This window comes from Mauremys reevesii, linkage group 4 (genome assembly GCF_016161935.1).
Source record: "Mauremys reevesii isolate NIE-2019 linkage group 4, ASM1616193v1, whole genome shotgun sequence".
NCBI lineage: Eukaryota > Metazoa > Chordata > Testudines > Geoemydidae > Mauremys > Mauremys reevesii.
Window position 1 is genome coordinate 148819575 of NC_052626.1, and position 27903 is coordinate 148847477.

General features: G+C 59.7%; 1 protein-coding gene across 1 annotated transcript; it reads right to left on the reverse strand.

Annotated features, from left to right (window-relative positions):
* Positions 1–17883: 17883 nt before the first annotated feature.
* Positions 17884–26897, reverse strand: MFAP4 (microfibril associated protein 4). The gene is made up of 6 exons (XM_039534310.1): positions 26699–26897; positions 22685–22769; positions 22312–22472; positions 21581–21677; positions 19367–19549; positions 17884–18500 (listed from the first exon to the last, which is right to left on the reverse strand). The coding sequence occupies exons 1-6, from the start codon at positions 26702–26704 to the stop codon at positions 18253–18255; spliced, it is 780 nt and encodes a 259-aa protein (XP_039390244.1). The 5' UTR covers positions 26705–26897; the 3' UTR covers positions 17884–18252.
* Between the last annotated feature and the right edge of the window lie 1006 nt (positions 26898–27903).

The window sequence follows — 27903 nt, forward strand, 5'->3', positions numbered from 1 at the left end:
CCCCCAGGACTCCACCCCCATCCAACCCCTGCTCCCTGTCCCCTGACTGCCCCTCCTGGGATCCCCGCCCTAACCCCGGGACTGCACCCCTATCCAACCCCCTGCTCCCTGTCCCCTGACTGCCCCTCCTGGGACCCCCTAACCCCAGGACTGCCCTCCTGGGACCCCGCCCCTAACCCCCGGGACTGCACCCCCATCCAACCCCCTGCTCCCTGTCCCCTGACTGCCCTGCCCCTATCCACCCCTGCCCCTAACCACCCCGGGACTGCACCCCCATCCAACACCCCTGCTCCTCGTCCCCTGACTGCCCTGCCCCTATCCACCCCTGCCCCTAACCACCCCGGGACTGCACCCCCATCCAGCCCCTGCTCCTCGTCCCTGACTGCCTCCTGGGGCCCCCTGCCCCTAACCACCCCGGGACTGCACCCCCATCCAGCCCCTGCTCCCTGTCCCCTGACTGCCCCTCCTGGGACCCCTGCCCCTAACCACCCCGGGACTGCACCCCCATCCAGCCCCTGCTCCTCGTCCCTGACTGCCCCTCCTGGGGCCCCTGCCCCTAACCACCCCCGGGACTGCACCCCATCCAACACCCCTGCTCCTCGTCCCCTGACTGCCCTGCCCCTATCCACCCCGCCCCTAACCGCCCCGGGACTGCACCCCATCCAGCCCCTCTGCTCCTGTCTGCCCCTCCTGGGACCTCCCGCCTAACCCCGGGACTCCACCCCCATCCAACCCCACTGCTCCTGTCCCCTGACTGCCTCCTCAGAAACCCCCTCATCGAACCCCCGCTCCTTGTCCCCTGACTGCCCTGCCACCATCCACACCCCTGCCCCTAACACCCCCCGGGACTCCACCCCCAATTCAACCTCCCTGCTTCCTGTCTCCTAACTGCCTCGCCCCCATCCACACCCCTGCCTTCTGACCGGCCCCCCAGGACTCCCACTCCCAACCTTCCCTGTTCCCCATCCCCTGATGGCCCCCCAGGACCCCCTGCTCCCCACCCCCTTACCAGCAGCAGGAGCTCACTGCCTCGACACCTGGCCAGAGCCAGCTGCTCTCCCTACGCTGCCCAGCAGGAGCGGTGGGCCAGAGCGCGGCCCATGCAGCGGCGTGGCTGCGGACTGGGGTCCCCGGCCGGGAGCTCAGGGGCCGAGCAAGACAGTCCCGCGGGCCGTAGTTTGCCCACGTCTGCTCTAGTGGTTACCTACTTTTTATAGATTGCTGGAAAATGAGGTGTAGGGTGTGTCACTGGAATAGAACCCAGGAGTCCTGGCTCCCCGCCCCCACTCCCCTCCCAGAGCTGGGGAGAGAACCCAGGAGTCCTGGCTCCCAGAGTCCCTCCCCACAAACCACTAGACGCCATAGCCTGACATTTTCCATGCAGAAAAGCTTCCCCTCTTCAGGACGTCGGTGTGGGATGCAGCCACTTCTGGGGCGGGGCAGCTGGGGAACAGCTGCAAAGCGTCACTGCACGGGGACGGCTCGCTCGGCGCAGAGATGCAGCCACCTCTGGGGCGGGGCAGGGTTATTGTATTGAGGCCACTTACCTCTGAGGTTCCAGCAGGCAGCACCCAAGCCGCAGTGAAAAGCAGGAGGGCGACTTTCTCGGGGGACATCCTGGTATCCGAGCCCCGAATAATTCACTGAGGGGCTTCAGCTGAAAAAACTAGAATGACCAGGAGTCAGAATAGCCAGAAATGTAGGAACGTTCCCCTCTAGGGGGTGCCAGCTGCCAAACAGCTCCTGGGGTCAAGATGGCCCAGGGGTGGGGTGGGGAATGGGATACGGGGCCTTTCTAAAGGGCGCCAGCTCCAATCCTCCCCGAGGGCAGGGGACTGGCTGGCTTAGGGGGCTGGGGAATGGGACATGGGGGCACCGGCTCCCATCCTGTCCCAGGGCGGGGACTGGCTGGCTCCGGGGTATGGAGCATGGGGATCTATCGGAGGGTTACAGCTTGGCCAACTCTCATGATTTTGTCATGAGTCTCATGCAAATTCTTGTTTTTCTTAAAGCGCCAGCTCCTGGAGTCAGGGGGCTACGTGATGACACCAGCCTTCGTTCATAAAGGGAAAGTCCGTTTCCAGCCCTTGTGGCTGCGGAGAAAGCTTCCAAATGTGACCCCAGTGCACCCTAGAGGCTCTGAAAGCAGAATGCAAATCAACCCCCCCCACCCCAAATCTTCTTGTTTTTGCAGAATCCCACGGTTTGAAAGCTGAGCCGGACACCTGGTTTGGGATTGGCAATTCAGGGGTGATCTGTTACCTGCCACTCTCTGTCTGCGTCCTCCCGCTGTCAGTGGGCTGCAGGGTTTTAACGGCAGCTCTTGGGCTGGGGGAATGGGACACATGTTATCAAGATCTCCGTTATTGGCAAGAAAGGGGGCTGTTACTGAAACACTCAAATTTGGCAACTTTGGGTTTAACGGGCTGATTTTATCTGACACCCCTTTACATCATTCTCCTGCCTCGGCTCTCGGGCTAAGCTCATTGCTCAGATCTTGCAGGAGTTTGGGGTTGAAATATCTCCCCCTCCAAAGGGGTCCCAGGAGTCCTGGCTCCCAGCCCCCCTCTGTCCTAACCTACTAGATCCTATTCCCCTCTCAGAGCTGGGGAGAGAACCCAGGAGTCCTGGCTCCCAGCCCCCCTGTTCTAACCCACCAAACCCCACTCTCCTCCCAGAGCTGGGACAGAACCCAGGAGTCCTGGCTCCCAGCCCCCCTGCTCTAACCCACCAGACCCCACTCCCCTCCCAGAGCTGGGGAGAGAACCCAGGAGTCCTGGCTCCCAGCCCCTCTGCTCTAACCACCAGCCCCCACTCCCCTCCCAGAGCTGGGACAGAACCCAGGAGTCCTGGTGTGACGTTATTGATATAAATTGGGACCATATAGAACATGGGTTGCAACCAAGGTCCTGTAGTGGCACCAAATTTTAGGTAAAGGGGGTCATCTAAGGTGTCTAAGACCAGGTTCTGGGTTGCTGGTTATGATTATGCTGTCTGTGTGCATGTATCATTTTTAGTTGAAGTTATGAATATTGGCTCTGTACTGTCTGTATTTCAAGTTGGTGCTGTGCTTCTGGGAAACATCCAGACAAGTTGGTGTTAGCTCTGCGTAGCCTGCTTGATGGCCCATTAAGGACCATCAGCTACACAATTGACCCATGGAGAGAAGGCAGACACGCCTTGTAACTCAGCAAAGTGCAGGGACTGGCCCATGTGACTCCAGGCTCCATTTTGCTGTAATTTTCCACAATAAGAACAAAGAGCTTCTTACACCTGGAAAAGTCTATATGAGGGCTTGGCTACACTTACAAATTTGCAGCGCTGCAGCAGGGTGTGAAAACACACCCGCTGCAGCGCTGCACATTGCGGCCTAAAGCGCCAGTGTAGTCAAAGCCCCAGCGCTGAGCGCGCCCAGCGCTGTCCGTTATTCCCCACAGGGAAGTGGAGTACGGACAGCGCTGGGAGTGTTTTCTCCCAGCGCTGGCGCTTTGACTACACTTAGCGCTTCAAAGCGCTGCCGCGGCAGCGCTTTGAAATGCAAGTGTAGCCAAAGCCTAAGGCTGATGCTTCATCTCCATCTTGTCTTCAATCCTGCTTCTGACCTCTGGAGGGACTTTGCTACAAACTGAAGCTCTACACAAGGGACTGAGGACCCATCCCAGCGGGGGATGTTCCAGAGACTTGATTTGAACCTGCAGTTTATGCCATCGGTGCTGCAAGCCTGGACTAAGAACTTTGCCATTACTGTATGTAATTGATTCCATTTAACCAATTCTACCTCTCATCTCTACCTTTTTCCCTTTGGAAATAAACCTTTAGATTTTAGATTCTAAAGGATTGGCAACAGCGTGATTTGTGGGTAAGATCTGATGTGTATATTGACCTGGGTCTGGGGCTTGGTCCTTTGGGATTGAGAGAACCTTTTTCTTTTATTGGGGTGTTGGTTTTCATAACCATTCATCCCCAGGACGGGTGCACTGGTGGTGATGCTGGGAGACTGGAGTGTCTAAGGAAATTGCTTGTGTGACTTGTGGTTAGCCAGTGGGGTGAAACCGAAGTCCCTTTTGTCTGGCTGGTTTGGTTTGCCTTAGAGGTGGAAAAACCCCAGCCTAGGGCTGTGACTGCCCTGTTTGAGCAATTGGTCCTGATTTGGCACTCTCAGTTGGGTCCCGCCAGAACCCCCTCGTCACACCTGGCTCCCAGCCCCCCCTGCTCTAACCCACCAGCCCCCACTCCCCTCCCAGAGCTGGGGAGAGAACCCAGGAGTCCTGGCTCCCAGCCCCCCCCCCTCTCTCCTCCCCTCCTCTCCCCGAGCTCCGGGTACCGGGGCGTCGACCTCACAGGAGGAGACTCAGGGAGCCAGGCTCCATTGGCCTGACCCAGGGGCTGGGGGGGTGGCAGCTTGTTCAGAGCACGTGGCGGTGGCGGGGGAGCCCTGGAGGCGGAAGGACAGCGCTGGCACCGGGGGGGCTGGAAATGAGAAGGCTCCAGAGGAGGCAGAGCCTGGAAGAGCCTCCCAATGGAGCCAACACCCTGGGGAGGCCGAAGACGGAGCGCGGCAGGTTTCTGAAGGGGTGGCTAGAACGGGGTGGCCTGTGATAGCAGAGGACTTGGTGACACAATCCAGGAGATCCCTTCCAGTCCTACGTAGTTGTGACTCCCAGCCCCCCTGCTCTGACCCACCAGCCCCTGCTCCCCCTCTCAGGGCCAGGGAGAGAACCCAGGAGTCCTGGCTCCCAGCCCCCGCTCCCCTCCCAGGGCCAGGGAGAGAACCCAGGAGTCCTGGCTCCCAGCCCCCCCGGCTCTTCCCCCCCAGCCCCCACTCCCCTCCCAGAGCCAGGGAGAGAACCCAGGAGTCCTGGCTCCCAGCATCCCCTGCTCTAACCACCAGCCCCCACTCCCCTCCCAGAGCTGGAGAAAGAACCCAGGAGTCCTGGCTCCCAGCCCCCCCCGCTCTAACCACTAGACCTCACTCTCCTCCCAGAGCTGGGGATAGGAACCAGGTGGAGTCCTGCAACTATTGATTGTCTCCAGCCTCAAGTGCGTCTCTGTTTCCCCTGCGTGCCACACACTGCTCCTGACACCGCAGCCCCACGTCTCCGAGCCAGGAAGGCTTCCAGCCGCCCATCCCCCAGCTCCGCACAAGGCTTGTGCCGCGCTCCGCAGGTCGATATGGGGCGAGGGGGATCTGCCTCCAGCCGGGGCGCCAGCTCCCTCCATCCACCCTTCAGTCTCCCCGGCCCCCACGGCACCGCCCGCGCGCCGAGCAGAACTGAAAAGCTCCTTCCCCCTGCCCAGGTGTCCCGTGAACATCGGCCGCAGGAGCTGCCGGAGAAGCTGGTCTCCAGCTGGGCTTGGGAGCAAAAGGCCCTTTTCTTCCTGGGCTGCGTTTCAGAAGGTCTCCGCATCACGCACCTTCGTTGAGCACCTCAATAATGGAGCGTCACGGGGGGATATATCCCCTGGGGCCTGGTGGCTGGGTGGGCGGGGGCAGAGACGGGGTCCCATCAGTGGTCCCAGTTCAACAGGAGGCCAGAAGATGTTCAGATCCATCAGTAACCTCCTGGGCAATGCCACATTTCGTGATCCAGGCCATCAGCCCCCCTCTCCACAGCAGAGCAGGCCTCTCCCAGCAGACCCGGTGGTTGATCCTCAGCACCCAGCTGGTTGGCTGACCGGTGACAATTGATGGGTAGCGCCACTCGCTTTTCCATGCTGAGGGGTCTGCCATGGAGCTGTTCGGCCGCTGCCGATCCCGGCTGGGCGCTGAACCAATCTAAGAGGAATCGCGGGGATGATTCGGTTTGACCCCAACTCCGCTACAATTCCCCTCCCACAACGTGCAACCCGAGAGAGCCCAGAATACGGACGGCTCCACAACACCCACCACAAGTGGCAAGGGTGGCCGTTCCCCTAAGAGAAGACACACTTCTCATCATTTCCAACATCAGGTGAGTTCTAAGATAGACGCCCGTCTCTAACCCCGCGCCGGGCAAATCGCTCCACCGACATTAATCACAGGACTCTAGGCACCTCAGGCTGGAAGGGACCTCGGGAGGCCATCCAGTCCATCCCCTGTGCGGAGGCTGGACCATCCCTGACAGGTGCTGGGGATTCCGCCACCTGCCTCGGTCACCAGGAGCCTCAACGTTAGGAGTTTTCCCTAATATCTGAATCTCTCTTGCTGCAGATGAAGCCCGTTACTTCGTGCCCTCTCCATGGAGAACATTTGATCTCCGTCCTCTTTGTACAGCCTTTGACGTCTTTGAAGCCTGTTCTCAGGTCCCTGCTCCGCCTTCTCTTCTCAATATGAAAACACGTCCAATCTTCACAACCTTTCCTCCCAGGTCAGGTTTCCTAAACCTCTGATCATTTTTGTTGCTCTCCTCTGGACTCTCTCCAATTTGTCCTCATCTGTCTGAAAGGGCGGTGCCCAGACTTGGACACAGGTTGTCAGCTGAGGCCTCACCAGTGACAAGAAGAGTTGTCTCCAGCACATGCCAAGAACGTATTGGCTATTTTGCGGCTGGCTGGGTGGCTCAAGGTCCCCGAGGTCTTGTGTCTGGGATCTTTCGTGAGTTGTTTTAGAAATGCCTCTTCCACCTCCTGATTTGGTGGTCTACAGTAGACCCCTACCATGACCTTGTCACCTATTACCACACTCCTCCACACCCAGAGGCTTTCAACAGGGATCCGTCTGGACCTCAGAACAAGTGTATACATTTCTGATATATAAGGCAACACGCCCTCCCTGTTTTCTCTTGCCCGTTCTTCCTCAACAAGCCAATATTCCTCTAGACCAATATTCCTGGCAATCGCCGTAGTTTTTAAAAAAAGAAATTCTCTGCCTAAAAGGATCTTTCTTCTAATGGCAAAACCTCCCGCTAACTGTAATCTCAAATGGACTTTGAGTGTAAGGATAAATAACGACATCCTTCGCATCACAAAGTTTTTCTCTTGGAATTTCCTTTTATTTGCAGAAAGGCAGGGTCTTCTAACAAGCTACCTCGTCCTATCTGTCAGGAGTGTCTTCAGGGATAAACATGGGTAAAGGGAGTTCTCCTTTGGGGTACATGGCATTTACCCACATCTCAATTGGGGAATAGTAAATCGACTGTACCCACTTCTTTTTTTTAACCCCTACACCATGTCTGTAGATAAGGAATGACTGTATTCTTCAGTGGAAACCAAATGTGATGAAATAAAATCAGACCTCAAGGATTCAAAGTCTATGGTTAACAATTTATTGACTTTATTTACCGTAACAAAGTTTTTTTTGGCTGAGAATTTCCTTCGTTTTTTTTTTAAAATGTATAGTGTAAACCCCTCTGTCCAGGAGTAAAGCTGGACTGTGATTCTGCAGAGCAAATGAAGCTAAGGGAAAAGCAAAGCAGACACCAGTTCTCGGACGTTGGTTGTTAAACGTTTACCGAATGTTTTATTTGCTTCAGTGGCATAAAGCATTTAAAACATTCACTCTTGGAAACAAATAGTGCAGCCAGAGGTGCCCACTCTGTGGGTGATCTGGGGCTGGAGCACCCACCGGCAGCTCTCCGCCCTGCCCCGCCTTGCCCCACCCCGCCCCTCTGCTCCAGCTCACCTCCGCTCTGCCTCTGCCCTGAGCGCGCCGTGTGCCCACTTCCCCCTCCCAGCGCTTGTGCCGCGAAACAGCAGTTTCGTGCAGCAGGGAGGGGGGACGTGGTGCGCTCGGGGCAGAGACGGGGCCAGGGCGGGGATTTGGGGAAGGGCTCCAATAGGGGCAGGGAGGGGGGGCGGAGTTGGGGCAGGGACTTTGGGGAAGGGGTGGAATGGGGGCGGGGCAGGGCCAGGGGCGGGGGGGCCGCAAACACCCACCAGCGCTGGGGAAAGCTGGCGCCTCTGCGTGCAGGTGGGGTTGAGGTTGCTCAGTGGGGACAGCTTGGGACTGGCATGAATGGTGGGTGCAGAGGGTCTGTAATGCTAGAGGGACATTTTAAAGCCGGCTACGTGTGACTCAGTGTCCCTGTTCCCAGTCTGTTGCTCCCCACTGGGTGTGAAGGGTTTAAGTTGTTCCTGGGGGTGAGGGCGGGACGGCCGAGCCGAGATGCAACGTCTGTAAGTCAGGGAGTAAGTTGGGGAGCTGCCCAGTGACGGGCTAACCCGGAGCGGGGGGTTAGGGTGCCTGTAGCAAAGACACACTTCAAATAGGGGTGCCAAGGAGGGGCCCAAAGAGGTCGGGTTGCATGATGGGAAATAATCTGGACACCAGCGCCTGCCCCACGGGCCCAGGCTGCTGCCTCTGGCTTGGCGGGGAGACGTGCCCCCCGGGCAGACGTGAGTGGAGCTAGGCAAGAGGTGGCTTCCAAGAAAGGGAAACTGAGGCACAGCTACTTGGCTGGAGGCCCCAAAGCCGGGACTCCTGGCTTCAAATGTCCCCCCCAGAGTGAGAGCCATGCTCGGCGTGGGGGGGGGGGTGTCTGAATTCTGAGCCACACACAGGTTGTGAACCAGTTTTTTCACTCACACCCACACACCCACCCACACACAGAGCCCCGATTCCCTCCAGCAGGGGGCAGCACTGCACACTCGCAGAGCCCCCTCCCCGCGCACACACACACACACACACAACATATATAGTGTGTCTTAGTCCCGTTCTGCCTTGGAAACATTCACGACTGCAAAGCGTCCATATCCCTGGGGGGCTGATTAGCAAAACCCTCGTGTCTCCAGGCCCCACCTTTTCTCTCCTCCCCGCACGGCTCCGTTTCCATTTGCCATGTACCCGTAACTACACGCAGGGGGTCGCCGGGCCGTGGGGTCTTAGAAAGAATTAAACCCATCCAGGAGTGTGAATTAGTAAATAATAGTTATTAACAAACAACAAAAGAAGATGAAAGGGATTGTCCTTATTCCCTCCCCCCCCAGCTCTGCCGGTGCCCCTCACTCCCGACCCGCAGCCCCTGTCCCCCCAGCTCTGCCGGTGCCCCTCACTCCCGACCTGCAGCCCCTGCTAGCCCAGCCTTGCCCCCCCAGCTCTGCCGGTGCCCCTCACTCCCGACCTGCAGCCCCTGCTAGCCCAGACCTGCCCCCCCCAGCTCTGCCGGTGCCCCTCACTCCCGACTTGCAGCCCCTGCTAGCCCAGCCCTGGGCTCCCCCCAGCTCTGCTAGTGCCCCTCACTCCCGACCCGCAGCCCCTGCCAGCCCAGCCCCCCCCAGCTCTGCTGGTGCCCCTCACTCCCGACCTGCAGCCCCCTGCTAGCCCAGCCCTGGGGTGACCCTGCAGCAGGGTGTCCCCTACTGGGCTCTCCACCCCATTCCCCGCAGCCGGCAGCTGGCAGCAGCCAGAAGGGGCAGGGTGCTTGGGTTCGCCCTACAGGGGGCTCTGGAGTCTCCGATCCCCAAGGCACCCCTGGGCGCACCTGGGATGTGCTCCCATACCCAGTGGCTGCAGGCACTGACCTGGCTGTAGACCCCTGGGCGGTTGGGGGGCCATGCACGTCTCCCCCCAGCTCACTACCCCTGCCAGGAGCCAGGCTCCCTGCCATGGACAGACCAGGGGCCCCCGGAGTCACCCTGAAACAGAAAGGGGGGAGTTAGTTACCCAGCCAGGGATGTCACCCCTTTTCCTTCCCCCACCCAACTGGGGTCCCCCTTCCCCAACCATCTGGGAACCCCTTACCCCCACCCAGTCAGGGGGTTGTCACCCTTCCCCCGATCCAGCTGGGATCCCCTCTGCCCCTCCCCCACCCAGCCAGGGGGCCTCCAATCACACTGATGCCACGCCCACCGGGGCATCCCTCTCCTCCCCCCCCCAACCCTCTGGGGTGCCCCATCCTCCGCCCAGCCACGGGTCTTCCATCACATCCCCCACAGCCGGCAAGGGCTACTTGCCAACTGCTTCTGGTCCCAAGGAAATGCATTGTGGCTACAACACCCAGGAAGGGCAGATGGCAGTCACAGCTATCGCCCCAGTGCATTGTGGGAAGGTGAAGGCACTGCAATAATGTCCCTGGGGCTGTGCAATGCATTGCGGGAAGGCTGAGGTTGCCATGCAGCAAGGGCTGTGGGGTAATTTCCCCACAGAGATAGTGCAACGAATTGAACATGTGATGCCTGTCAGCACGCCATGCCCTGGCCTTCAGCCCTGGAACTAAAGGGTTAACTCCTGGGGCGGTGGGAGGGGATGGGGGGCGGGAAGTGAGCTGGGAGCAGGAGGAGGCTGCAGTTACAGGGAGCAGCCACTAGAGGGTATTGGGGAGGTCAGGAGCAGGAGGCTGCAGTTACAGGGAGCAGCCACTAGAGGGAGGGGTCAGGAGCAGGAGGCTGCAGTTACAGGGAGCAGCCACTAGAGGGAGGGGTCAGGAGCAGGAGGCTGCAGTTACAGGGAGCAGCCACTAGAGGGAGGGGGTTGGAGCAGGAGGCTGCAGTTACAGGGAGCAGCCACTAGAGGGAGGGGCAGGAGCAGGAGGCTGCAGTTACAGGGAGCAGCCACTAGAGGGAGGGGGCAGGAGCAGGAGGCTGCAGTTACAGGGAGCAGCCACTAGAGGGAGGGGCAGGAGCAGGAGGCTGCAGTTACAGGGAGCAGCCACTGGGGGAGGGGGCAGGAGCAGGAGGCTGCAGTTACAGGGAGCAGCCACTAGAGGGAGGGGTCAGGAGCAGGAGGCTGCAGTTACAGGGAGCAGCCACTAGAGGGAGGGGGTAGGAGCAGGAGGCTGCAGTTACAGGGAGCAGCCACTAGGGGGAGAGGCGTAGGAGCAGGAGGCTGCAGTTACTGGGAGCAGCCACTAGGGGGAGGGGATAGGAGCAGGAGGCTGCAGTTACAGGGAGCAGCCACTAGAGGGAGGGGTCAGGAGCAGGAGGCTGCAGTTACAGGGAGCAGCCACTGGGGGGTGGGGGTAGGAGCAGGAGGCTGCAGTTACAGGGAGCAGACACTTGGGGGAGGGGGTTGGAGCAGGAGGCTGCAGTTACAGGGAGCAGCCACTAGGGGGAGGGGGCAGGAGCAGGAGGCTGCAGTTACAGGGAGCAGCCACTAGAGGGAGGGGGTTGGAGCAGGAGGCTGCAGTTACAGGGAGCAGCCACTAGAGGGAGGGGGTTGGAGCAGGAGGCTGCAGTTACAGTGAGCAGCCACTGGGGGGGGGTAGGAGCAGGAGGCTGCAGTTACAGGGAGCAGCCACTAGGGGGAGGGGGTAGGAGCAGGAGGCTGCAGTTACAGGGAGCAGCCACTGGGGGGGGGCGTTACCTGGCAGGCGTCTCTCTGCCCCTCGCGGTAGCCAGCGAAGCGCATGTCGTCCTGGATCTGCCGGGTCCTGGCAGGTCTGGAGGAGCCCAGGAGGCTGAGGGCCTCGCAGGTCGGGGTGTCCACCAGCGGGACGGACACCTCCTGCGGGGGCTCTGGGGTGGGGAGGGGAACTGGAAGAGGAGGAGGGGAGTCAGGACACCTGGGTTCTATTCCTGGCTCTAACCACTATACTCCCACGCCGCTCGCAGAGCCAGGGATGGAACCCAGGAGCCCTGGCTCCCAGCCCCCCACCCCGGCTCTAACCCTTAGACTCCACTGGCTTCCCAGAGAACCCAGGCGTCCGGGCTCACCTCCTTGGCAGATGGGCCCCCAGCTGGTGACACAGCACCCGGTGCCCGGGGGGAATCGGACCCTGGTGTCCGGGAGGCAGCCGGGCCTGATGTTGGGGGTGAGGTTGGCGGGAGTCTGGAGCTGCAGCAGCGCGTTGTCCCTGCTGGCTCGGATGACAGCGTCGCAGGGGTGGGGGACGAGCCGGCTCATGGGGATGGAGATGCCAGGATGGGGGCCGACAGCACGTGGACCCCCCGGAGGACCGAGTACAGGGCAGGGTCATAGAGGCTGCAGGGGGCGAGACCGGGATGAGGAATAGAACCCAGGCATCCGGGAGTGGGACCCAGAGATCCGGGATGTCATCACTCCAAGCCCCCCCGCCCTGGGTGTGATTGGATGAGACCCTGGCGTCTGGGTCAGCAGTGCCACCAGCTCTATGAGGAGAGATTGGATGGGACCCAGGCATCCGGGACGCCAGCTCCCCTGGCTGTATTTTAAAGAATCCTTGTGGAGGGCGCAGGAACAAACCATCCCGACGGGTAGAAAGAACAGTAAATATGGCAGGCGACCAGCCTGGCTTAACGGGGAAATCCTTGCTGATCTTCAACACAAAAAAGCAGCTTACGAGAAGTGGAAGATTGGACAAATGACCAGGGAAGAGTATAAAAATATTGCTCAGGCATGCGGGAGTGAAATCAGGAAGGCCAAATCACACTGGGAGTTGCAGCTACCAAGGGATGTTAAGGGTAACAAGAAGGGTTTCTACAGGTATGTTAGCAAAAGAAGAAGGTCAGGGAAAGTGTGGGCCCCTTACTGAATGGTGGAGGCAACCTAGTGACAGAGGCTGTGGAAAAAGCTAATGGACTCAATGTTTTTTTCGCCTCTGTCTTCACGAACAAGATCAGCTTCCAGACGGCTGCACCGGGCAGCACAGCATGGGGAGGAGGTGACCAGCCCTCTGTGGAGAAAGTGGTTCAGGACTATTTAGAAAAACTGGACGAGCACAAGTCCATGGGGCCGGATGCGCTGCATCCGAGGGTGCTAAAGGAGTTGGCCGATGTGATTGCAGAGCCATTGGCCATTATCTTTGAAAACTCCTGGCGATCGGGGGAGGTCCGGGATGACTGGCAAAAGGCTACTGTAGTGCCCGTCTTTAAAAAAGGGAAGAAGGAGGATCCGGGGAACTACAGGCCAGTCAGCCTCACCTCAGTCCCTGGAAAAATCATGGAGCAGGTCCTCAAGGAACCAATCCTGAAGCACTTAGAGGAGAGGAAAGTGATCAGGAAGAGTCAGCCTGGATTCACCAAGGGCAAATCATGCCTGACTAACCTAATTGCCTTCTATGACGAGATAACCGGCTCTGTGGATGAGGGGAAAGCAGTGGCTGTGCTATTTCTGGACTTTAGCAAAGCTTTTGATACAGTCTCCCACAGTATCTTGGCAGCAAGTTAAAGAAGTCTGGGCTGGATGAATGGACTATAAGGTGGATAGAAAACTGGCTAGATGGTCGGGCTCAACGGGTAGTGATCAACGGCTCCATGTCTAGTTGGCAGCCGGTATCAAGTGGGGTGCCCCAAGGGTCGGTGCTGGGGCCGGTTTTGTTCAATATCTTCATTAACGATCTGGAGGATGGTGTGGACTGCACCCTCAGCAAGTTTGCAGATGACACTAAACTGGGAGGAGTGGTAGATACGCTGGAGGGGAGGGATAGGATACAGAGGGACCTAGACAAATTAGAGGATTGGGCCAAAAGAAACCTGATGAGGTTCAACAAGGACAAGTGCAGAGTCCTGCACTTAGGACGGAAGAATCCCATGCACGGCTACAGACTAGGGACCGAATGGCTGGGCAGCAGTTCTGCAGAAAAGGACCTAGGGTTTACGGTGGACGAGAAGCTGGATATGAGTCAACAATGTGCCCTCGTTGCCAAGAAGTCTAATGGCATTTTGGGCTGTATAAGTAGGGGCATTGCCAGCAGATCGAGGGATGTGATCATTCCCCTCTACTCAGCACTGGTGAGGCCTCATCTGGAGTACTGTGTCCAGTTTTGGGCCCCACACTACAAGAAGGATGTGGAAAAATTGGAGAGAGTCCAGCGGAGGGCAACAAAAATGATTAGGGGGCTGGAGCACATGACTTCTGAGGAGAGGCTGAGGGAACTGAGATTGTTTAGTCTGCAGAAGAGAAGAATGAGGGGGGATATGATAGCTGCTTTCAACTACCTGAAAGGGGGTTCCAAAGGGGATGGATCTAGACTGTTCTCAGTGGTAGCAGATGACAGAACAAGGAGTAATGGTCTCAAGTTCCAGTGGGGGAGGTCTAGATTGGATATTAGGAAAATCTTTTCCACTGGGAGAGGGGTGAAGCCCTGGAATGGGTTCCCTAGGGAGGTGGTGGAATCTCCTTCCTTAGAGGTTTTTAAGGTCAGGCTTGACAAAGCCCTGGCTGGGATGATTTAGTTGGGGGTTGGTCCTGCTTTGAGCAGGGGGTTGGACTAGATACCTCCTGAGGTCCCTTCCAACCCTGATCTTCTATGATTCTATGGGACCCAGGCATCCGGGATGTCCCCATCCCCCCATCACCTCTGGAAGCAGTGCCTGGCTGGCAGCACCCACTGGCGGGCGATCTCCCCCCGGCCCGCACACATGGGAGTCCAGGAGTGCCACGGCCACGCCCCCCACGATCCAGCCTGAGGGGGGGGGTGGGCACAGCTGCGGGGAGACCAGAGACCGGGACGAGGGGCAGCCAGCCGGGAAGGTGAGAAAAGCCAGGGGTGTGTGTGTGTGTGGGGGGGTATCGGGGGAGGGGTCAGATACTCACCTGGGACAGGCACCGGGAGCAGGGAACTCAGGTTAAATAGAACAGGATTAGCAGGGAGGCGGGATGCCGGGCTAGATGGGCCCATTGCTGCTGTCCAGCCCCCGGCTCTGCCGGTGCCCCTCACTCCCGACCCGCAGCCCCTGCCAGCCCAGCCCTGCCCCCCCCAGCTCTGCTGGTGCCCCTCACTCCCAACCCGCAGCCCCTGCCAGCCCAGCCCTGCCCCCCCCAGCTCTGCCGGTGCCCCTCACTCCCGACCAGCAGCCCCTGCCAGCCCAGCCCTGCCAGTGCCCCTCACTCCCGACCTGCAGCCCCCCCCAGCCCAGCCCTGACCCCCCCAGCTCTGCCGGTGCCCCTCACTCCCAACCCACAGCCCCCCCCATCCCAGCCCTGCCCCCCCAGCTCTGCTGGTGCCCCTCACTCCCGACCTGCAGCCCCGTGGGGCCCGGGGGACACAGGCCAGGCTCCCAGCGGAGCTGTTGGCCAAGGCTCTGGGTCTCCAGGACCCGTGTGCAGTGAGCTCATCCCTCAAACGGTCGCGTTGGCTGCAGGGCCTGGGCGGGAGCCAAATATAACCACAGCGAGCCAGGGAACTGCAGCTGTCTAGACACGTCTGGTGGGTCAGAGCAGGGCGGGGGGAGGGGGCTGGGAGCCAGGACTCCTGGGTTCTCTCCCCGGCTCTGAGACAGGAGTGGGGGCTGGTGGGTTAGAGCAGGGGGGCTGGGAGCCAGGACTCCTGGGTTCTCTCCCCGGCTCTGAGACAGGCGTGGGGGCTGGTGGGTTAGAGCAGGGGAGGCTGGGAGCCAGGACTCCTGGGTTCTCTCCCCGGCTCTGAGACAGGAGTGGGGGCTGGTGGGTTAGAGCAGGGGAGGCTGGGAGCCAGGACTCTTTTACCAAGAAGAATAACAAAGAGGAGCTGGGCTCCCGTCCCAGGACCATGAAGCATCTTGCGGTCGGTCCTCAGATTCCTGGCCCTGGGGCAGCAGCAGGTGTCGAGGCCGAAGGGTCCGACAGGACTAGCTGTTCTGAGCCCTGCCCGGCCCTGCTCTCCCGGGACTGTGCCCTCCCCACCGCCAGGGCCACCACCCCCGCCTCGCCCTCCCCCTGCAGTGAGGCTGGGAGCCAGGACGCCTGGGTTCTCTGCCCCTATGGGCTCCTTCCCCCTCGTCTCACTCCTAGTGCAGTGGCCGATATTCGGAGACCCGCTCGTGCGTGGCTGTTTCCCAGCGGGGCTCTGTGTCCGGTCAGGCCCGGGCGGGGACTGGTACGTCCGGCGGGATTAGCCGGGGCGTCTGGGGTCTAGAGTGGAAAGTCGGTGCCCAGGCGCCAAGCAAGGAACCTGGGATTTGAGTGGGGGGAAATCTAGCCCTGGTCTGGGGGGACTGGCTGGCTCGGGGGGGGGGGGAAATGGGAGACGAGGGATCTCCCCTCTAGGGGGTGCCGGCTCCGATCCAGCCCCAGGGTGGGGACTGGCTGGCTCGGGGGTGGGGAATGGGACGGGGGCCTCTAGGCGGTGCCGGCTCTGAGGGTTTCTCCTCTGTTTGTTTACTGTTGCTATTTGCATTTTGCAGGGTAATTTCTACCCAGCTCCGGCCGGGCCCTTTCCCCCGCTCCGCCGGCGGCTCTGCGGTGCACAGGGAAATCGTGGGGTGTCCGATGGGTGAGCGAGCCTGCGTGCGAGGGACTTTCCCGTTCTTTTCGCTCTCCCCTCCAGCTGTGCCTGCTTTAGGGACGGCCAGACGGGTGTTTGTGCAGCACCTAGCGCTGGCAGCCGGCGCCCCCTAGAGGGGAAAGGCCCCATGTCCCATTCCCTGCCCCCCGAGCAGGTCAGTCCCCTTCCCCCAGTTGGGGGGAGTTGTTTTGCCTGGGGGCTGGCGGGAGGATGGCATGGGGGGGGCAGGGCTCTGAGCCCCACGACGCCACTGGGGGTAGGGAAGGGAGCAGTGCCATGCGGTGCATTGTGGGGTGCTGGCTGCCCCGCAAGGGCTGCTGGGTGGTTTGCAATGCATTGTGGGACAAAGTCTCTCCCAGGCCCCTCTGGGACTGGGCAGTGGGAGAGGCGGGGTCGAGACTTGTGACCAGCGATGCCTCCATCCCCCCCAGCCCCCATCTCCCTGCCCTCCTAACAAGCCTTTGACCCCCTGGCCCTGACATGGGGCTGGGGGAGGGGGTTCCAGCAGCGGGATGAAGAATGGGACCCAGGCGTCCGGGATGGCAGTGCCCCCAGCCCCCTCTGGGAATAAGGGGATGGGACCCAGGCGTCCGGGATGGCAGTGCCCCCAGCCCCCTCTGGGAATAAGGGGATGGGACCCAGGCGTCTGGGAAGGCAGTGCCTCCAGCCCCCTCTGGGAATAAGGGGATGGGACCCAGGCGTCTGGGAAGGCAGTGCCTCCAGCCCCCTCTGGGAATAAGGGGATGGGACCCAGGCGTCTGGGAAGGCAGTGCCTCCAGCCCCCTCTGGGAATAAGGGGATGGGACCCAGGCGTCCGGGATGGCAGTGCCCCCAGCCCCCTCAGGGAATAAGGGGATGGGACCCAGGCGTCCGGGATGGCAGTGCCCCCAGCCCCCTCTGGGAATAAGGGGATGGGACCCAGGCGTCCGGGATGGCAGTGCCCCCAGCCCCCTCAGGGAGTGACGGGATGGGACCCAGGCGTCCGGGAAGGCAGTGCCCCCAGCCCCCTCTGGGAATAAGGGGATGGGATCCAGGCATTCGGGAAGGCAGTGCCCCCAGCCCTCTTCTGGGAATAAGGGGATGGGACTCAGGCGTCCGGGAAGGCAGTGCCCCCAGCCCCCTCAGGGAGTGGCGGGATGGGACCCAGGTGTCCGGGATGGCAGTGCCCCCAGCTCCCTCAGGGAGTGACGGGATGGGACCCAGGCGTCCGGGAAGGCAGTGCCCCCAGCCCCCTCAGGGAGTGACGGGATGGGACCCAGGCGTCCGGGAAGGCAGTGCCCCCAGCCCCCTCTGGGAATAAGGGGATGGGATCCAGGCATCCGGGAAGGCAGTGCCCCCAGCCCTCTTCTGGGAATAAGGGGATGGGACCCAGGCGTCCGGGAAGGCAGTGCCCCCAGCCCCCTCAGGGAGTGGCGGGATGGGACCCAGGCGTCCGGGATGGCAGTGCCCCCAGCCCCCTCTGGGAATAAGGGGATGGGACCCAGGCGTCCGGGATGGCAGTGCCCCCAGCCCCCTCAGGGAGTGACGGGATGGGACCCAGGCGTCCGGGATGGCAGTGCCCCCAGCCCCCTCAGGGAGTGACGGGATGGGACCCAGGCGTCCGGGATGGCAGTGCCCCCAGGCTCCCTCACCCCCCAATGCAGGGCCTTTTGGTGCAAACTGAGCTGAGGCCTGGTGTCACTCCAAGACCTGTTGGAGGAGGGGAGAGTATCAGGGGGTGGAATAAGGACTGGGGGACCCCACGTGTTCTGGCAGGATCGGGGTGAGGTCCCCCAGCATCCTCCCCCCACCCCCATCCTGCAAAGAGCCAGAGCGGAGCCTCAAGGAGCCGAGTTTTATTAGGGGACAGAGAGTGGGGCACAAGGGGCAGCAGCCAGCCTCTCGGGTGGGTGCCCCTCACTCCCGACCTGCAGCCCCCTGCCAGCCCAGCCCTGGCCCGCCCCGTTCCCGCAGCTGGTGCCCCTCACTCCCGACCTGCAGCCCCGTGCTGCCCCTCCTCCGACCCCTGCGCCCGGCCCGGTCTCGCAGCGCCGGTTCCGCCACGCCGGGATTCAAACTCACGTCCCCAGTCCGATATAATAAAAGCCCATTGAGCCACATCACCCTGCTCCTCGGGGCTCTATCCTGATGCCCCCCTGCCCCCTTTCTCCCCCTCATCCCTTCCCCCGAACTCCCCCGAGCTCCGGCCCCGATCCCGGGGGGAGGCGCGCGCCGCTCAGATGCGCCGGATCTTCATCTCGCTCTTGCGGAGCGAGTAGTAGAAGCCTTTCCACTGGGCCCAGTTGAGGCCGTTGGCGTAGGAGAGGTGGGCCCCGCCCAGGTAGAAGCCGTTGAGGTTGGAGAAGTGGCAGCTCTTGAACCACCAGGCGCCGGAGGAGAGGGCGGCGCAGTTCTGCACGTACAGGTCTTGGTCGCGGTCGAAGGTGGAGAACTTCTGCCCGGTGTGGTAGGACAAGGAGTCGCCTGGAGAGGGGGGGGAAGAGGGGATGGGTTAGACGGGGCGTCTCCGGCTCGGCCGGGGGATCACCCTGCCCTGGGTGGGGATGGGCCCCTTTGGTTTCCACGGTGGCTTTTGGCTGGTGAGAGGGTAATTAAGGAGGGCCCTGGGGATGCCCCTGGAGCTCAGGGTCGCCGAGCGATTGAGCTCACAAGGTAGCGGGGATGGGGGTGGGTTGGGGCGGGGGGGGGCGCGTCAGGGCTCTGAGTGTCAGGATGACAAGCCCCAGCGCTAAGATGCAGCCACCTCTGGGGCGGGGCAGGTGGAGGTTTGACTCAGAGGCGACTAACATTGACTCCCTCATCAGTGTCGGGACTCCTGGGTTCTCTCCTCGGCTCTGGGAGGGGAGGGGGGTCTAGTGGGTCAGAGCAGGGGGGTCTGGGAACCAGGACTCCTGGGTTCTATCCCAGCTCTGGGAGGGGAGGGGGGGGGAGTGGGTCAGAGCAGGGGGGGTGTGGGAACCAGGACTCCTGGGTTCTCTCCCCAGCTCTGGGAGGGGAGGGGGGTCTAGTGATTAGAACAGGGGGGCTGGGAGCCAGGACTCCTGGGTTCTATCCCAGCTCTGGGAGGGGAGCGGGGTCTAGTGGTTAGAGCAGGGGGGCTGGGAGCCAGGACTCCTGGGTTCTCTCCTGAGCTCTGGGAGGGGAGTGGGGTCTAGTGGTTAGAGCAGGGGGGGCTGGGAGCCAGGACTCCTGGGTTCTATCCCAGCTCTGGGAGGGGAGGGGGGTCTGGGGGGTTAGACCAGGGAGGTGGGAATCAGGAACCCTGGGTTCAGTCATTGCCTGCAGAAGGGGCATGGGGTTTGGTGGGCCGGATGCCTGGGTTCTCTCACCTGCCCCTCCATCGGTGAAGCCCCCCACATGCAGGGTGTAGCCATCCTCCTCAGCGCTGATGGCGTGGGGTGACAGGGAGAAATCCGCATACTTGGCCCAGGCCGTGTTGTTCTCAAAGTCCTCCAGGTCCACCCGCAGCTCGTACTTCCGCTTCAGAGTCAGCAGGTGGATGTTCTGCAGGCCTGGGGGGGGGGGGGGCACGTGTGTGAGGATCCAGCAGGGAAAGAGTTAACCCAGAGGGTGGGGGAAGGCGGATGTGTGTGTGTTGGGGGGCTGCTATCCAGCAGAGCATCTGGCCTAGGGGGCTTGTGGGGCTGGAACAGGGAAACCGGGGATGGGGAGAGAATGGGAACGGGGGAGACTGTATGGGGGTGAATAGATGGAGGGGGATGTGGGGGTGGATGGATGGATGAAGAGCTATGTGGGGTGGATGGTAGGTTAGATGAGGTGGGGATGGATGGATGGATGGACGGGTGTGAGGGTGGATGGATGGGTGTGTGGGGCTGGCTGGCTGGAGGGGTGTGTAGGTGGGGGTCGGTGGATGGATGAAGAGCTATGTGGGGTGGATGGGAGGTTAGATGAGGTGGGGGTGGATGGATGGATGGATGGAGGTATATGGAGGTGGGTGGATGGAGGGGTGTGTGGGGCTGGCTGGCTGGAGGGGTGTGTAGGTGGGGGTCAGTGGATGGATGAAGAGCTATGTGGGGGTGGTTGGTAGGTTAGATGAGGTGGGGTGGATGGATGGATGGGTGTGTGGGGCTGGCTGGCTGGAGGGGTGTGTAGGTGGGGGTCGGTGGATGGATGAAGAGCTATGTGGGGTGGACGGGAGGTTCGATGAGGTGGGGGTGGATGGATGGATGGATGGAGGTATATGGAGGTGGGTGGATGGAGGGGTGTGTGGGGCTGGCTGGCTGGAGGGGTGTGTAGGTGGGGGTCGGTGGATGGATGAAGAGCTATGTGGGGGTGGTTGGTAGGTTAGATGAGGTGGGGTGGATGGATGGATGGGTGTGTGGGGCTGGCTGGCTGGCTGGAGGGGTGTGTAGGTGGGGGTCGGTGGATGGATGAAGAGCTATGTGGGGGTGGTTGGTAGGTTAGATGAGGTGGGGTGGATGGATGGATGGCTGTGTGGGGCTGGCTGGCTGGCTGGAGGGGTGTGTAGGTGGGGGTCGGTGGATGGATGAAGAGCTATGTGGGGTGGATGGGAGGTTCGATGAGGTGGGGGTGGATGGATGGATGGATGGATGGAGGTATATGGAGGTGGATGGATGGGTGTGTGGGGCTGGCTGGCTGGCTGGAGGGGTGTGTAGGTGGGGGTCGGTGGATGGATGAAGAGCTATGTGGGGTGGATGGGAGGTTAGATGAGGTGGGGGTGGATGGATGGATGGATGGAGGTATATGGAGGTGGGTGGATGGATGGGTGTGTGGGGCTGGCTGGCTGGAGGGGTGTGTAGGTGGGGGTCGGTGGATGGATGAAGAGCTATGTGGGGTGGATGGGAGGTTCGATGAGGTGGGGGTGGATGGATGGATGGATGGAGGTATATGGAGGTGGGTGGATGGATGGGTGTGTGGGGCTGGCTGGCTGGAGGGGTGTGTAGGTCGGGGTCGGTGGATGGATGAAGAGCTATGTGGGGTGGATGGGAGGTTCGATGAGGTGGGGGTGGATGGATGGATGGATGGAGGTGTATGGAGGTGGGTGGATGGATGGGTGTGTGGGGCTGGCTGGCTGGAGGGGTGTGTAGGTCGGGGTCGGTGGATGGATGAAGAGCTATGTGGGGTGGATGGGAGGTTCGATGAGGTGGGGGTGGATGGATGGATGGATGGAGGTGTATGGAGGTGGGTGGATGGATGGGTGTGTGGGGCTGGCTGGCTGGAGGGGTGTGTAGGTCGGGGTCGGTGGATGGATGAAGAGCTATGTGGGGTGGATGGGAGGTTAGATGAGGTGGGGGTGGATGGATGGATGGATGGAGGTGTATGGAGGTGGGTGGATGGATGGGTGTATGGGGCTGGCTGGCTGGAGGGGTGTGTAGGTGGGGGTCGGTGGATGGATGAAGAGCTATGTGGGGTGGATGGGAGGTTCGATGAGGTGGGGGTGGACAGGCACAGAGAGATGGACAGAGGAAGGGGCAGCGTGGCGGAGGCTAGGACTGGTAGGATGAGCGGGTTGGGGGGAGGTTGACCCAGCTGGCTGCGGGGCTGGGGGTCCCATCACCTACCCAGCCAGTACTCGCTGTCGGCCCTGCCGAACCCGAACCGATAGTCGTTCCAGCCCCGGAAGAAGCTGACCGAGCCATTGAAGCGCTTCTGGAACACCTGGCGGCACGACGGAGGGAGAGCGGGGTCAGACCCCCGGGGCAGGGGCTTTGGGTTAGATCCGGCAGGACGTCCCTTATGGCCTGAAACCTCTATGGATAATGGATCTATGGGCTGCGCCAGTCAGGGACAGATCTCTCCAGTGGGGAGCGGGGCAGGGGACCCACCCAGGACTCCTGGGTTCTCTCCCCAGCTCTGGGAGGGGAGTGGGGTCGAGTGGGTTAGAGCAGGGGGGGCTGGGAGCCAGGACTCCTGGGTTCTCTCCCCAGCTCTGGGAGGGGAGTGGGGTATAGTGGTTAGAGCAGGGGGGGCTGGGAGCCAGGACTCCTGGGTTCTAACCTCAGCTCTGGGAGGGGAGTGGGGTCTGGTGGGTTAGAGCAGGGGGGGCTGGGAGCCAGGGCTCCTGGGTTCTCTCCCCAGCTCTGGGAGGAGAGTGGGGTCTAGTGGTTAGAGCGAGGCGGGGGGGAGAGGTGGGAGCCAGGACTCCTGGATTCTCTCCCCAGCTCTGGGCAGGGAGTGGGGTTGAGTGGGTTAGAGCAGGGGCAGCTGGGAGCCAAGCTCTGGGAGGGGAGTGGGGTCTGGTGGTTAGAGCAAGGAGGGGGGCACACCCCTGGCTCTTAACGATGCTACGCACCGTCCACTTCCCGTCGTCCGTGGTCATGTCGCAGTACACCGGCACGGGGATGTTGGGGCCAGACGGGTAGATCAGATAGACGCCGTCCGTCTCCGATCCCTGGTCGTAGACATCCTCACAGTCCAGGGGAAAGGAGTCGTCCGCACACAACTTCTGCTGAGCTGCCCAGTGGAGAGAGCATTAGCCAGACCCTGTCCCTGTTCCCCGACGTGTCCAGTGCTGGGATCGAATTCTCCACCTCTGCCTCTAGCAGCACCACATCGCTCCTCTAGGGGGCAGCAGTCGCTTCCTGGCCCTTTATGCCCCGCCCGGCCACTAGTGGGTGACGGGGCAGGATACGCTCAGCTGGGAACGGGCTTGGGATGGGACTTACCTTGAGCATTGATGGCTTGGCCATCGGTCACAGGCGCCCACGCCAGGAGGAAGAGGAGCAGCGGGAAATGGACCAGCCAGGACGCCTGTAGCAGCCGGAGAGAGAGACACCGAGTGAGGAAGGGACCTTCATCTAGAGTAAAAATGGGAGACCCCGGAGTCGGACCCTCTCCCGGCTCTGAGATCATGGGGTGAAGAGCCCCAGATTCCCCCCCTCCCCATAGCGATTTAATGTATAGTCCCACAAAGCTTTTGGCCTGGGAATTGGTGACATTTTGGGGCTCACCCAGACCAGTAGGACCCTCGGACTTTTCCTCTCTGGTTCATTCCCCCCGAAGGACTGAAACTTGCCCCCGGGTCTCGGTCTACTTGGGACACTCACTGCACCCTGGGTATAGCTACAAGCTTCGTCACATATACCCCTGCCTCCGGGCATTGCCATCACCCGGCTACCGAGCGCCGCAGGCCCCTCCGGTTCAGAACGTGACACGCGTCCATAAAAGACCCACTGGGCGTCCATTGATGTTGTAAACAGCTGACTCAGTTGCTTATTCTGGGGGGTCCTGTTCTCCCCTGGAGGCGGCTGGACCCCGACTGCCACAGAATGGCCTCGCTTTAATTCACAGTTTCCAAATTTTCACTTCCCAGGGGTTAATTCCCCTCTCTGTGAAAAATTGATGCTTTATTTCCCATCTGAATTTTTCTAGCTTCAACGTCCAGCCACTGGATCATGGTAGATCTTTCTCGGCTAGATTGAAGAGCCCATTAATAAATACTTGTTCCCCATGTAGGTATCGGTGGACTGGGATCAAGTCACCCCTGGACTTCTCTTTGTTAAGCTAAATAGACTGAGCTCCTGAAGTCTCTCACTATTAAGGGTGGTTTCTAATCCGTTCATCATTCCCGTGGCTCTTCTCTGACCCGTCCTTCTTGGATTGTGGGCACCAGAACTGGATGCAGCGGTCGCGCCAGGGCCAAATAGAGAGGTCAAATAACTAGGGCTGTCGATTAATGGCAGTTAACTCACGCGATTAACTCAAAAAAATTTATCGCAATTAAAAAAATCAGTCGGGATTAATAACAGTTTTAACTGCACTGTTAAACAATAGAATACCAACTGAACGTAACTGAATATTTTTGGATGTTTTTCTACATTTTCAAATATATTGATTTCAATTACAATACAGAATACGAAGTGTACAGTGCTTGGTTTATAGTATTATTTTTGATGACAAATATTTGCCCTGTAAAAATGACAAACAAAAGAAATAGTATTTTTCAATTCACCTCATACAAGTACTGAGGTGTGATCTCTTTATCGTGAAAGTGCAACTTATAAATGTAGATTTTTTTGTTATATAACTCCACTCAAAAACAAAACAATGTAAAAAATCACAGCCTACAAGTCCACTCAGTCCTACTTCTTGTTCAGCCAATCACTAAGACAAGCAAGTTTGTTTACATTGACGGGAGATAATGCTGCCTGCTTATTATTTGCAATGTCACCTGAAAGTGAGATCAGGCATTCACATGGCACTCTTGTAGCCGGCATTGCAAGGTATTTACGTGTCAGATGCGCTAAACATTCGTATGCCCCTTCATGCTTCGGCCACCATTCCAGAGCACATGCTTCCATACTGATGACCCTCATTAAAAAAAATATGTATTAATTAAATTTGTGACTGAACTCCTTGGGGGAGAATTGTATGTCTCCTGCTCTGCATTTTACCCACATTCTGCCATATTTAATGTCATAGCAGTCTCGCATGATGACCCAACACGTTGTTTTATTTACAAACACTGTCACTGCAGATTTGACAGAACACAAAGAAGGCACCAATGTGAGATTTCTAAAGATCGCTACAGCACTTGACCCAAGGTTTAAGAATCTGAAGAGCCGTCCGAAATCTGATTGGGATGGGGTGCGGAACATGCTTTCAGAAGTGTTAAAAGAGCAACACTCCGATGTGGAAATTACAGAACCCAAACAACCAAAAAAGAGGGGGGGGGCGTGTATGGGGATAGATAGACAGACAGACAGACAGATGGAAGGGGGTTATGGGATAGGTACAGAGAAGGGGGTTATGGGCTAGGGAGATGGAAGGTGGTTATGGGATAGATAGAGAGAAGGGGGTTATGGGATAGGGAGATGGGAAGGGGTTATGGGATAGATAGAGGGAAGGGGGTTATGGGATAGGTACAGAGAAGGGGGTTATGGGCTAGGGAGATGGAAGGGGGTTATGGGATAGGTACAGAGAAGGGGGTTATGGGCTAGGGAGATGGAAGGGGATTATGGGCTAGGGAGATGGGAAGGGGTTATGGGATAGATAAAGGGAAGGGGGTTATGGGATAGATAAAGGGAAGGGGGTTATGGGATAGGTACAGAGAAGGGGGTTATGGGCTAGGGAGATGGGAAGGGGTTATGGGCTAGGGAGATGGAAGGGGTTATGGATAGATAAAGGAAGGGGGTTATGGGCTAGGGAGATGGGAAGGGTTATGGGCTAGGGAGATGGGAAGGGGTTATGGGATAGATAAAGAGAAGGGGGTTATGGGATAGATAGAGAGAAGGGGGTTATGGGCTGGGGAGATGGAAGGGGTTATGGGATAGATAAAGGGAAGGGGGTTATGGGCTAGGGAGATGGGAAGGGGTTATGGGCTAGGGAGATGGAAGGGGGTTATGGGATAGATAAAGGGAAGGGGTTATGGGCTAGGGAGATGGGAAGGGGTTATGGGATAGATAAAGGGAAGGGGGTTATGGGATAGATAGAGGGAAGGGGGTTATGGGCTAGGGAGATGGGAGGGGGTTATGGGCTAGATAAAGTGAAGGGGGTTATGGGCTCGTGAGATGGGTAGGGGTTATGGGCTAGGGAGATGGGAAGGGGTTATGGGATAGCTAAAGGGTAGGGGGTTATGGGCTAGGGAGATGGGAAAGGGTTATGGGATAGCTAAAGGGAAGGGGGTTATGGGATAGATAGAGAGAAGGGGGTTATGGGCTAGGGAGATGGGAAGGGGTTATGGGATAGCTAAAGGGAAGGGGGTTATGGGATAGCTAGAGAGAAGGGGGTTATGGGCTAGGGAGATGGGAAAGGGTTATGGGATAGCTAAAGGAAGGGGTTATGGGATAGATAGAGAGAAGGGGGTTATGGAATAGGGAGATGGGATGGGGTTATGGGATAGATAGAGGGAAGGGGGTTATGGGATAGGTACAGAGAAGGGGGTTATGGGCTAGGGAGATGGTAAGGGGTTATGGGATAGATAGAGGGAAGGGGGTTATGGGATAGGAGATGGAAGGGGTTATGGGATAGATAAAGCGAAGGGGGTTATGGGCTAGGGAGATGGGAAGGGGTTATGGGATAGATAGGGAGAAGGGGGTTATGGGATAGATAGAGAGAAGGGGGTTATGGGCTAGGGAGATGGGAAGGGGTTATGGGATAGATAAAGGGAAGGGGGTTATGGGCTAGGGAGATGGAAGGGGTTATGGGATAGCTAAAGGGAAGGGGGTTATGGGATAGATAAAGGGAAGGGGTTATGGGCTGGGGAGATGGGAAGGGGTTATGGGATAGATAAAGGGAAGGGGGTTATGGGCTAGGGAGATGGGAAGGGGTTATGGGATAGATAAAGGGAAGGGGGTTATGGGCTAGGGAGATGGGAAGGGGGTTATGGGATAGATAAAGGGAAGGGGGTTATGGGCTAGGGGAGATGGAAGGGGTTATGGGATAGCTAAAGGGAAGGGGGTTATGGGATAGCTAGGCGGACAGACAGGGGTCCGCGTGGGGATGGCTAGACAGAAAGGACGAGAAGTGGGGCTGAGACTCACTAGCTGGCCCTGTAGGCGATGGTTGGCCGGACAAGGAGGGTTTCTAGCCGTTGCTACCAGCCAGAGCCGAGACAGACCCAGCGGCAGAGGCAGAGCACTCGTGCGATCCCACACACGGCGGGGCCTGGCTCTGTTCACACTGAGCTCTGTCGGCCCCCTACTTTCCAACCCCCCCCCAGGGCCCCGGGTGCAAGTTACCTCCATGGTGCCGTGTGCTGCCCGTCGACTCCCGGCCTGCAGCTTGTGTGGCCGGAGCTGACCTGGATCACCGCGAGCTCTGCTCCCGTCTGCCCGTGTTTTCCGCTCGGCTCCCCGCCCCCCAGACACCCCCAAAGGCAGGGGATCAGCTTACAGGCTAGAAATCCCGGCACAGGGGCTGTGTGTAAACACAACATCTGGCAGGAAATGAAAGGGGGGGGGGAAATCGCAGCCCTGGCCTGAGCTAAGGACACCCACGCCCTCCGGGCGGCTTGGCGTGAACATATTGTTCACCGTTCGCAGGCTCACGTGAGAATGGGCCCGGGCCAGCAGTGATGGGGGTCGGAGACAGAGGCGCCTGCTGGGGACTGCAAGGGTCAGCTGGGAGCCAGGACTCCTGGGTTCTCTCCCCGGCTCTGGGGGGGGGAGGGGGGGCTGGTGGTTAGAGCTGGGGGCGGGGAGCCAGGACTCCTGGGTTCTCTCCCGGCTCGGGGAGGGGTGTGGGGGCTGGTGGTTAGAGCAGGGGGCTGGGAGCCAGGACTCCTGGGTTCTCTCCCCCGGCTCTGGGGAGTGGGGCTGGTGGTTAGAATGGGGGCTGAGAGCCAGGCCGCCTGGGTTCTCTCCCCGGCTCTGGGAGGGGAGGGGGGCTGGGAGCCAGGACTCCTGGGTTCTATCCCCAGTTCTGGGATGGGAGTGGGGTCTAGTGGTTAGAGCAGGGGGGGGCTGGGAGCCAGGACTCCTGGGTTCTCTCCCCGGCTCTGGGAGGGGAGTGGGGGCTGGTGGTTAGAGCAGGGGGGGCTGGGAGCCAGGACTCCTGGGTTCTCTCCCCAGCTCTGGGATGGGAGTGGGGTCTAGTGGTTAGAGCAGGGGGGCCTGGGAGCCAGGACTCCTGGGTTCTATCTCCGGTTCTGGGAGGGGAGTGGGGTTGGGGGAAGGGGCCTGGGAGCCAGGACGCCTGGATTCTATTGGTCAAGAGAGGATCCTAAGCGTCGGCTCTACAGGGTTAAACTTCCTCTCTGGTTTTAATCCAGCCTTCAGCTCAACCGTGGGAGCCGGCAGCATCTGGCTTCAGCCTCAAGCTCACCCAGGGCTGGAAGCAACCCAGTGGGGTCCTGTCTGAACCCGTCCCCCCCCCCCCCGCCCCTTTGCCTCCCCTCCAGCACCTCCGGGCCTTGCAGGGCGAGCGGGGAGGGGAGGCATGTCTG

Bases quoted from the DNA above. Each gene is read 5' to 3' on its own strand.
- MFAP4 (XM_039534310.1), bottom strand. The intron at 22,473-22,684 runs GTAAGTCCCATC...TCCACTGGGCAG, and splicing joins CCAAGCCATCAATGCTCAAG to CTCAGCAGAAGTTGTGTGCG. The intron at 18,501-19,366 runs GTGAGAGAACCC...CCCCCTCTCCAG, and splicing joins CTTCACCGATGGAGGGGCAG to GCGACTCCTTGTCCTACCAC.